General features: G+C 40.8%; 1 protein-coding gene across 1 annotated transcript in view; it reads left to right on the top strand.

Annotated features, from left to right (window-relative positions):
• The first annotated feature begins 417 nt into the window (after nucleotides 1-417).
• PLPPR4 (phospholipid phosphatase related 4) overlaps nucleotides 418-12,048 on the top strand; it is a 34,317-nt gene continuing 22,686 nt past the window's right edge. Inside the window, exon 1 of the mRNA XM_054833323.1 lies at nucleotides 418-942. Coding sequence (XP_054689298.1) covers nucleotides 865-942 — 78 coding nt within the window. The 5' untranslated portion in view covers nucleotides 418-864. The remainder of the gene's footprint in view (nucleotides 943-12,048) is intronic.

Below are 12,048 nucleotides of genomic sequence, written 5' to 3'. Positions count from 1 at the left end.
TATTAATGTGCTACAAAAGAATGAAAATGCTATCTCGCACAGAGAACTCCTGCAGGCCTTGTCCAGGGTACCTCTCATTGACATCAACAGGAGCTTGCCTGAGAAGAGGCTGCAAACTTTGATCCATAAATAGGATCTCAAAATAACACATTTCACCATGGAAACAATTGTTCAGCTTAATTCTGTTCTCTTTAAGAATGTAGCAGGAGCTGCACCAGATACTTCACAGATTAGAGAAATCACATACCTCAGTATTGTACATGGGGTTGAAGAGCTCAGTTTTGCTCAGTCCCAGTTACACCACTCCCCCCAACTAGCGCTGAGGCTGGGGTGAGCTGTCATTAGCAATCTGATCTCAGAAAGAGTACACATGCAAGAGAACATTGGCCATACAGGAATGCTACTCCTAGAGTCATTCTACTACTCTGTTTCAGGGAAAGAAGATAAAAAGCCCCAAACTCCCCATGGAGCATCCTGCACACCCTCATGCCTGCAGGGATCCTGTTCAGGCGTCTCAGGCCTGTCCACGTACATTTCCAAATGGCTTGCTGCGATCAAAGCTTCCCTCGGTCTGAGCGCGCCGCCCCAGTTGCTCTGACACTCCACGGAGCGCCGGCGCGAAGGAGTTAAGGCGGACGGGACCCCCACCGCCCGCATCCCCACCGCCGGGGCCAGGCCCCTTCCCCCCGCCGCCGAGCAGCCGCCTGACGTCAGCCCCGCGCACGGCGCAGGGGACGCGCTAGCGGGCGGCGCGGGGCTCGGCGCGGCGGCGGCGGCGGCGGGTGGAGGAGACCCGCGGCGGGCGGCTGCGAGCGGCCGGGGGAGCGCGCTGCCGCGAGGCCGCCGCCCGCAGCCCCCGCCAGCATGTCCGCGAAGGAGCGGCAAAAGGGCAAAGTGACCAAGGACAGCGTCACCCTCCTGCCCTGCTTCTACTTCGTGGAGGTGAGTGGCCGCCCCCGCCGAGCGGGCCCCTCGGGAGCAGCCATGGGGGCGGCGGGCGCGGGGGGCTGGTGGCGGGCGGGGGGAGCGGAGCGTCTCGGAGCATTTCCGCAGGGAATGCCGCTTTCCCCGCGGAGAGGGAGCTCTCCTTGGCGCTGTTTCCGCACCGTCTGATGCAAAATCCCTACGTGATGCTTTGCCTTACTAATATCAGCGTTGAAGCCCCCCATAAGGAGCAGGCATAAATTAACCTCTTCATTGCAGTCTTTTCAAGTGGGAATTATTTCTAAGAATTACTCAGAAAATGAAAGGGTTGCTCAACTAAATCATGCACAGGAACCTCTCGGGAAGAAGACATGTTTCAAGAAGGGCTGGCTTCTAGGGAAACACCATTTGTGTTGCTTTGGTAGAATAAAAATCATGTTCATAAGGGAATGTTTAGGAAAATAGAAATGTTCTCAAATGATAAGCAGTGGTATGTTTTTCTACCAACCCCTGGATTATGTGCTTCCTCTAACAGAGCTAAAAATGTCTGTTTTGAAAATGGAATGAGGTTCTCAGCACATCTTAAAGAGCAAAACCTGCTATGGCTGCTCAGCTGGTAGGAGGTGGAGTTGCAGAGGCACTCACTGCTTGGTGTGTCACTTGGAGGCATTTAGCCCCCCTGGAAAGTACAGTCACTTATGTACTTCTATAAGATCATGCATAGACACAGTTTAAGCTTACGGACATCGGTGTGATGTGAATTTATTTAATGGCACAGCAGTAAAAGGGAAGTATTTTATGGATCGAGCAAAGTGTTTCAGGTGACCCCACTCACAGGGAAGTGACTGAGGCAATTTGAGGCACCATGGAACTTGCCTCAAAGAGAGATTGTGAAAATAATGTCAAGAACATAACAATAAAATATGGTGTAAGTTAACTGTAACCAGTATGCTAAATAAAAGCATAAAAATATATACAATACTTAATTTACAAAATATTAAAATATAAACATTGGGTGAAATATAAAGCAAAATCAGGGTTTTTTTCAGGTGCGCTTGAAGGGCTTTGGGGGTTCTCTGGGAGGTAGAAGGGGTCAGGTTGAGAAGGGATTTTAGGTAATAGTGGAACATCTCTGTACCCTGTGCTCCCTAAGCACCTGGACATGGTCAGGAGCTAACCCAGAATAAACTGCACCAACTGGAAAGCTTTGTAGAGGCTGGTTATATAGGATGCGGCTGATGCTTCCATCAATGTAATTAGGCCTGCTCAAGAAAAGCCCTTTGATGGAAGGCACTTGCTATGCCATGTATCTTACATTGGCTTTGCATAGGAGGAAGAAGTCAAGCTTGGAGAAGCCCTTAAAAAAAGGGGGCTTCCTCACTCTCTGTGCTATCTTTGTTGCTTTGGGAATCCAAACAGGAAGGGAGATTGCTGGATCTCAGCTTGGGCATAACTCTAATGCAGGAGACAATGTAGAGATCCTGCAAAACACAACAGAACTGTGCTGTTTGGTGGGCTGTGGTTTGGCCTGCAGCAAGATGGGAATGAATTACAGAGCAGCAGCACAAAATGTGTGCCTGCTGCTTAAAAGAGTTTTCTTATAATATTAATTGCATACTTGTAGTTCCCCCAGAAGCTCCCTGTAGCAGTTACAGGGAATAAGGCAAAGAATTCTGCAAGCAATGAACTTTGACTGAGCTCTGTGTACAGTTCCCACATGAAGCAGGCAAGTTCTCTACCCTGGTGTGGACTCTTAAGACCTTTGGCAAGTCATTTACAGCTAGATCTAAAAAGAGGTGGAGATCTCAACACCCAGCTGCTCTGAGAAGCAGTCAGAGTTCTCACTTATGAGAATGGTCTCCTAATTAACTTTTAGGATTTTTATGTTAGTCATGGGAGCAGAGCCTAGAGCCTGCGTGAGCCCTTCTCCCCCAGGAGCGAGTTCTAATTATTGACCTGCAGACTTATGGCCCCTCTTGAACTGATAAACATGTAGGTATTCAATGCAAGTGAAAGCAACATCAAGAGGAAAAACTGACTGCAATACACCTGAACCTAAACATCAATTAGGACACTCTTTGGTGATTTATCAGCCCTCTCCCATTACACAGTAGGAGGATTTGAAACGATTTCCCACATTTTAGTCAAGTACGAAAATCACTTGCGTGGAAAGGGTGACAACAATTCATATGCTATGTAGAAAGAAACACTTGCCTTGTGTTACTTGTGTACACCCACCCTGCATTTACCCACACGTGCAATAATTCTAACGAGACTAATGAGAATGTCTTTCTAGAGGTTTGTGGCACAGGCAGATGCCAGCACTCAACAGCATCAGAAAAAGGACGTGATTGCTTAGATTCTTCCCTTGTGATTGGCTCAAGAAGAACCAATGATTGAGTTGTACCTCATAAAGAGGGATTTAATCAAAGATAATTTAATTGCAATTAGAAGTTTGCAAGTGTAAGGGATAGAGGAGTCATGCAGTGTGGTTGACTGGTATTGCTATGTAATATGGATTTCTTTTGTAAGCAGCAGGTAAGTTCCCAATGAGATCTAACAACAGCCAACTATTTCAAACTTACCCAATTTAATTAAGGCTCTCTGAATTTTAAAGCTTTTACTTTCATGAACGCTGGTTGAATGGATGGTGGGAAACAGACTTTCAACCTCTTTCCCCTGAATGCTGTCAATTCTTTTATGTTTTTTTCTTCTGCCACTCATTCACTTTAATTTTCCCTGTCCTATTCATAGCAGACAGTCCTTCCCCACCCTGAATTGCCACAAAAGAAATGTAACACATTAAATTTGCACCTTCAAACAAGAAAAGTAGGGTTTGCTGTCATCCATCAAGACCTAGGTGGTCTAGGCCAAAGGAAAAGCAGATTGTTTAGAAAATACATTACAAAAAAAGTGCCCTTTTTTTCTCTCAAACACTAGACAAAAGGAAAGACATGGAAAAAAGGATGTTGGGTCAAGGTGGAAGTCAAAATTCCAAAGTGGTAGGAAAGGGATGCATTCATGTTATATAAATGAAATATATTATACAGTAAAGAGTGCAAAATTTTCTGTAATAACTAATATAATTCAGGCATGCAGAACACCTAAAGACAGATTCTCTGCTTCAGAAGGCCCTTATCTTTAGAAACAGCAGCAAACAGTTCTGACACTGAGGGTTTTCTGCTACTAACATACTTAAAAATGTGTTGTGAATGAGGCTAACTCCGGTAAACAAAAGTGTTTGGTGGCAGCAACTTTCAGAATTGGATAAAATATGATTACGTAGAATGTATGCAGGCCAGCTGATAGTTACTTCAAAAGAAATATGGTTTCAGTCTAATTTAAGAATAATTCAAGCTAGCAGATTTTACCAACAACAGAGTTAAAACATAAAACCGATATGCCCCTCTTAAGATCATTGTTATCACTACAGCTATTCTTCATTTACACAGGAAAAGCAAAAGGAGAATCAGGCTAGAGCTTTGGAAGACATAGAAATGAAAAGGAAATAAAATTAAGAGATGGAGCTTCTGAAAAATGTGGATGGGTCATTCTCTAAAAACACCAGGGGCAAACAAATGAGCATTATGAAATAAATCTTAACACATTTTCAATTACATATTTTCAAGTTTCATGATTCATAAAATAACTTGATGATTTATCCTATGTATCATAAGAATGTTTTAGAGGCTATTTTAAAACACTGGTAATACTTGTGCTTCTGATCAGCACGCACTCCTGAGAGCTAAATAGTTTTAGATTGCCTTGTGCATTATGCTTACCTGAAGCATGTGGTAATCAGCACTGCCAGGCAGTTTGGCCTGTTTTATTCCTAATTATGCTCGTGGCATTTTAGGGTTCTGTAGACTGTATGGGTTATTTAAGCTTCATTTGCATAGCTGAGAAAGACAAAACTTGCAATGAAAATTCATAATCCCTCTGGTCTAGTGGGAATTCATTTTCACGGTAAAAAGTCTACATGCCTCTGGGAGATATTGAAAATTAGTATTCCAGGAATAAATTTTTTCTTTTTGTTAACTGACTTTCTTTTTAGCATATTCAGAGTATATCATAAGTATATTCACTTATGGAAGAAATATGGAGGTCTCATTTTAATATGAATCTGGAAAACTTCCAGAGTTACGTAGTTTCTGTTCCTGGCAGAATGGTCACAGTTCAGAGGCAGGACAGACAGATGTATTTCTTCTTGGTGAAGGAAAAAGACTGTCTTCACCCATGCTATCCCATCTCAAAAACTCCTGGTTTAAATCCTGGCTTCACAGAGGCTGCTATGAATTTTGCCTTTGACTTCAGTGGCACTATTGCTTCATCGTGTGCCCCGTATATGGGAATGCAAAATGCCAAGGTGTTGTCAATCTGAGTGACTTGATGCACTTATTCTCCAGATAAATTGTGTTCCTGTGGCAAAGCCTTCATCTGTTGGTTGCTTAACTTCCAGGGACTAAAATCAGAGACATTTCAGACAATGTCCCTTGTACAGTTAAAATTTTTCCTTACGTTATCTTCTAGACTCTTGTGTATGATGGATGCATACAGATTCAGGTAGCTTCTTTTTCTACATTTTCCAGAGCACAGCCAGGAATTAATCACAGCAGGATTGTTTGGAAACTCTTCTTTCAGTACTAGAAGACCACTAACTTTTCTTGTCCCCTAAGGGAACTGGAATTCTCAGCAGCATAAAGCACAAAGATCTGTTATCATTGTAGGACTCCAGGCTGAAAATGCAGGAGGTCATCAGTTTCTATTGAAATAAGTGCATGTAGAGAATGTTCACTGTGTCTCAGCACCAGATGCCTTATTTTCTTTTTTTTCTAACATACACTGACAGAGCTAGGTTTGAAATGTCAAATGTTTGTACACGTCACTTGGTAGCTCGGTGCCCCTTCTCAGTCACATTTGGATTTTTTTTCAGCTATTCAGCCATGCAAGACCCAACACATTTAACTTACGCACTTTGTCACCTGCAAGTCATGTATAGGTGTGACTGCAAGAGACACAAAAAGCCAAATGAGTGCAGTGATTACAATAATAGTAGAGGGTGAGTAGGCTAGTGGGCTAAATCTTTCTTCCTAAGAACAGGATGTTTGGATCTAGTGTTAAACTACACCTCTGTGTCTTGGAGGCACAGTGTAGTCACATTTCTCTCTAAACAGGTTTTCTGTTATGCTTAAATTAGCCTTAGGGAGGAAAAAAAACCAGCAAAAAATCCCATCTGTAGCAGATGAAATTCTTTCCGTACTGTGGAAGTAGCATAATACTTTACAAATACATTGCTTTTTCTCTCTAAAGAGTCAACCATGTATGAAGGGAGAGGAAGAAGGAGAAATATGCTTAACAGTCTGCTCATTGAACTGACCTTGTCACGTGGCTGACTCACAGAGGATAGGTGTCAGATTTGTTCATAATAGTGCATTAGACACTAGCATCCCCAAAATATTGAGGGGCTATCTGAGGCCTGAGGACACTGCTACACATTCAAAGCATCTATATAATTCAGTGGCCAAGCCATCAACGTTACATCTTCCACATTGCTTCTGTGCTTACAGAAGAGCTGTACAGCCTGCATACTACTAGTTTTTAGCAGAAGATGAGCAGAAAAGGTGAACAAAAAGGGAGGTGTCAGGCCTGTGCCAAGGCTGTCCTGGGAGAAAAAATGCAAATGCCACATGTTAGATCTCCCTCTGTGTTTGGCTACTTGCTTGGCAAGTGTAGAGCTTGAGTAGTTCATAGTGAAAGAAGGCCCTGCACCATCCTCCTGACCTAATACCCCAGTAGTAAAAGCAGGCCAGAATACGTTAGAAATTAAAGGAGATTCATTTTCCCAAATGATTACCTTTTTCAAAAGCAGAAAAAAAATTATACCTCTCTCTGTGATTTTCTTCTATAATTGTTAAAAATTAACTGTTACTCTGCAGCCAAAATTAATAAAGAACAGCCTATTGTGGAACCTTGTCACTTAAAAGTTCAGTTTCAGGAAGGGAATTCAGAAGTGGCAAAACAACATGGGAGTAAGTCCCTGGAGAAGGGTTGGCACCCACAGAAATTTTTTTTATATATATTTATGGAGACCAGTGTGTTTTAGAGAGTAGAATGAATTGTAGTATTGTGTAGGGATAGGCAGCTTTGTCCCCTAGAGACAGGGTTTTTGAGAAAACTTCTAGCTGAAGTTTGGTAACACTCTGACCTGAAAACAACTGCCTTTTTTTGAAGCGTTGCTGTTCTTGATTTACCATAACCTTGCAGCAGGAGCATAAAAGAAACTTCATAATCAACAGTACGTGCAATATCCTAAATCTCATTGTTTGTAGCTATTCATTGATTATAACTAATCATCTATTTAATTAATAATCATAATTAATATGATGAATCATCAATTACATTTGAAGTCACACTGAAAAGAAATGCAGTAATGATGGGTTTTTGTGTTGTAAAATTTCTGTCTAAGGATTTGCTTTCTATTTAAACACTTCTACTTAATTAAATTGAAATATTTTTAAAGTATTTTTACATTATTCCTGTCTCAGAATATTTTTGTTAAACAATTTTTTATTTTGTTGGTTTCTCCCTGTGCAGTTGCTGCTTCACATACATTTATGAAAAAAAAAAAAAAAAGCAATTTTAGGATTATCATGCATTCAGCATGACTTTGAGATTTCTAAAATAACTAGGAATTTTATCACTGATGTATCACCTCTATTCTTAGTCTTACACATACTGAGAGCTTTTCTATTAAGATTTGGCAAAAGATCAAGAGGTTTGAGGAGTTGCATGAAGATATCTGTTGTATTTCTAAAGCTAGACTCTAATGGGCAGTCACTGAACAATTCAATTAAACTCTAAGATCAATGCTGGAAATAAGGATAACTTAATTTTCCAAAATTGTTATGGTAATAGATTTCAGTAACACCTGGGATTTGAAATTAAATCCAATAGCGTTACATCTAGGAGAAGAAAGACTATCATATCATGTCTCCGCAATTAGTTCCACAAAACTTAGACAATGGTGAGGCAAAAATCCTTTAGAGAAGAGATCAGTTCCTTACAGCTTTGGGCCAGATGAAACCTGCATCCAAAAGAAGGACAAGAAGCAGCAGAAACTTGAGTTCAGAGAGAAAAGCAAAAAACCTTTATATAGATGCAAATTTTAGATTTCTGAAAAGTCTGAATGCCTTCTCTTACAAGCCTGAGGCATTTAAGAATTGTTTGGAACATAAAAATTTCTACAAACCTCACTTTTAGGTCAAGCAAGTCCCCTGCTCCACAGCCATCCTGTGCTTAGTACCACCTCTCAAAAGTCCTCATGACAGCCCAGTTTGCAATGCATTTGAGCTTGTGCTTGGTCTTAATCCCAGCCCTGCACAGCAGTCTCACTGAGGGTGAAGGTACAGCACCAGTGTAGCTAAGCAGCAGCCATGGTGAGTAGCCCATGGGTTCTCAAAAACAAAAGAAAACAACAGAATTTGTGCTGATAGAATTTCTTCTTCCTGACCTATTTCTGGAAGGTATTCAATCATAGTCATGACCTCAGTATTCATTCCTGTCAGGATAAGAGAGACCTGTCCTGCTTCCATTCTCTCTTCCTGTCTTTTGTGAATCTCACAGCAAAGTACAACAGGACAACAGCCAGGGCGATTGAAAGCTGCAATCACTGCTAGCAGTTGGCTTAGAATAGGAATACCTTGTCTCCTTCAACCCACCACAGCCCTCTTTTTTATCTCATCCATCTGTTGTGACTTGTCATTTAGACCATGATTTCTTTGGCACAAGGACTGAAATTTATGATACATTTTAATAGAATCTTCCACAATGCCACAGCCTTGCAGTGCTAATACAACATAGTTATTAAATAGACTATCTGTCTTCCAAGCACTCAGCTGGTATTTTTTCCAGGAGGAGGAACCAATGGCATTAGCCATTAGCTATCTCTTTGAGGCAATCCTGTTTATTTACTTGATTACTTACAACGATTCCCTGATTCCCAGAAAACAAGAGGAACACCAGAAGGCAGCTCCCTTGCTGCCTTGCAGGAAGGAACTCCTTGCTTGCTGAGGAAGGGTTGCAGAACAACCTAAGGATTTAAGAATTTCTTGGCCATCCAAGTCTAAAAATTATTTACAAAATATAAAAGATCCAAATACTGTACCAGGCATCCCTTAACCCTTTTTGACCGGTGGGCTAGTCATAATATCTTTATTCTGCATCTGGCTAATCATGTCTTGACTTCTCTGAAATCTGCATACATACTGCTTCTGTCTTTTCTGCCTATCTTTTATACAGGTAGGTAAAACTATTCAATTCCCCAGTCTCAAGGAAAATCACTCAAGTCATTCTGGCCAGCACACTGAGCCGTGACTTCAATATTCAACTGTAATTACAAGAGAGGCATTTCATTCTTTCCCCCACTTAGTGTAACTGAAATATAGCCCAGGCTAATCAGTTCTGTAACCCATATTTAAAGAGTGTCTGCTGGTGGCCACCAACACAGCCCAATACACCACCACTACAGGATCTGGATGTGAGCTTACAGTAAGAGATATAATGCCTGTGGTGCATTTTATAAAGCAAAGAGAGGTCATATAACTGCAACGTATAAAACAGATTCAGACATTTGAGTATGTGACTCTCCATGGTTGCACTCTCATAATACCTATGAATTTTAAGATGTTACTCTCCTGAAGATAAATGTGGACTCTTAGTTAAGTGCCGGCAAATATAAGTTAGTTATATAACTACCAGTGTACAGTTTTAAGAAAGGGGATTTATAGAAGCTACTAATTCCCAGAGAGTTTTGAATTATGTATGTGTCCGGTTGAAAATTCTTTCAAGGTAAGGGAAAAACTGGAGGGAGATGGGTGATGTGTGCTTATTTGTTGCTTTTATTTTGATTTGAGCCTCACTATCTCCATGGTGTCATGTAAGAAACCATCAATATCTGATTGTAACTGACTTGCCTGTAACACTTGCAGAGAGAATGTGGTTTTAGTGAAGCTTTGATTAACTGGAAATTCTCCAAGAGGAGTGAGCACCTTGAATTAGAGATTTAGGGCTCTGCAGACATCCCGTGGAATAGTAAAGTTAAAGGTCCTACATTTTAACTCAAAAGCAAGCAGTTCAATGTTTTCTTTAGAAAAAACCCAGTGTGTGTCTGGTGGAGGGCCAGAGACAAAAGTCAGTGCCCCATATGCTGAGCTATCCAAAGGATAACCTTGTGTGTTTTAGGGTTCCATCCACTGCAATAAGATTTTCCTGTCAAGGCTTGGCCTTCCACTGTCCCATTTGCAAGACATCTGCTGTCACACCAGACCTGTATTCCTGCATTACAGAGGGTGCAGTGTGGAGGAGTTACAGGTATAGGATAAGAGATGGGGCATATGCTGGTACTGAAGACCTCAAGGCTATAAACACCTCACCTAGTGGTCACATAAAGAAATGCAGAACTGCAACTGGCAAAACTGATTTTAGGGATAACAAAGAGTACAAAAAACAAGCATCCAACATATGTAAGCCATGCCATATATAGTAAATTGGGATGTAATGTGAAAAGACAGACCGAAAGAGAAAGAGCAAGGTGTAAAAGCACATTATCAAACATAAAAATGAACCCAAGTGATTCCTAGTGTGAGGAAGAATAACCATCAACATCATACTGCTCCTGACTAAGGATTTGGGATGCACTACACTAAAGGCATAAATTTATACAGTCAGTTTATACAGAATAACTACTTGTTACTACTAGATATAGATATAAAAATCATGCAGAGTTATACTATACAAAGATATGTGAAAGTAAAACAAATTAGGCATAGCCTAATTTCTAAGGTCATTAGAAAACTGCTGTTACAATTAAACCAACTAAAAACAAAGTTCCAGGCACATCAAGACAAGTACAGACAAAGCATGTTTGACAAGCCCCAGTCCTGAGTCCTTGCAAACTCGGTACAAAATCTGTGGCTGGTCAGTAGCAATGACAATACTGTATTTAGTGGTACAGCTCTACAGGTTCCTCTTTTCATGCATTTGAAGCCATGGAAAATTACTCATAGGGAAATTTAACAGAAGCATTTCCATCTACCTTGGGGTATCCCAGCAAGTTTGGGCCTGGTGGTTAAGGGGTAGCCAGCTTGTGGGTTTTGGGCAGGACCATCATGGCTTCCACGCGTAGGCTATATCATATGACCAGTAACAAATTGTACTGGCACTGTGGCTCCTGGATAATCTTAATCCTCACAAGTAAATCAGAAGCACCCCAAAACTGCACCAGGAGCAATCACAGCATGTCCCCCAGAAGAGTGATGGGCAACCTGAAGAACTGTTATCTCCTGCCTCTGAACTCTCACAGCCATCTGTTCTTTCTCTTCTCTGCAATATATGATATATGTTTTGTGGCTCTTGGCCAGAAGGAAGATTTTTTACATATCACATCAGTTCAGAGAAGTTATTGTGCTACCAAATGCTCTTTTGGTTTCTCCTGCACTATGTTACAAACAGGAGGTTTTCACCTTTTATTTTTCTTCTTACAAGATCTCTGGGTATTTGCAGCCTTGTTGAGCTCTGTGGAATAAACATCATCTTTTCTCGTGCTTGAACAGTTCCTAGCTCAATACAGCAAAGTCTTTTTAAATATTAATAGCATTATTATTAATAGCAAAGTCCTATGGCTTAATAAAAGCTCGTAACTTACAGTTAAAGAAAAAGAAAATAAAGAAATAAATAAACCCCAAATCAAACCTTTTCAGCAGTTATGTTGATGATGGTCCTGACTTTAAGATAAAGAGAGTTTGACCACTAGGGTCAAACTCTACATTTACAGGTCTGAATTACAAGCTAAACAGGGATCTTTCTCCATTAGCCAACCAAGGAAGTAAGAGTATAAAGACTTAATAGTCAAGATATGTGAACTGAGGTTGGGGGTTTTATTATTCTAATTAGGAACAGGAAAATTCCTATTCCATTTTGTAATTAAAACAATATACATTCTACCATCTAATTATATTTGACATTTTCAAGGTGTTGGGAGCTGAAGTATATAATTACAGAACTACTGCTGCCTTAAGCAGAACACTCCATAAATATTCATATATTAAATAGCCAGTTATACTGTTT

The sequence above is a fragment of the Grus americana genome, chromosome 8, assembly GCF_028858705.1.
Source record: "Grus americana isolate bGruAme1 chromosome 8, bGruAme1.mat, whole genome shotgun sequence".
Classification (NCBI taxonomy): domain Eukaryota; kingdom Metazoa; phylum Chordata; class Aves; order Gruiformes; family Gruidae; genus Grus; species Grus americana.
This window is presented reverse-complemented; position numbering and strand designations above follow the sequence as displayed.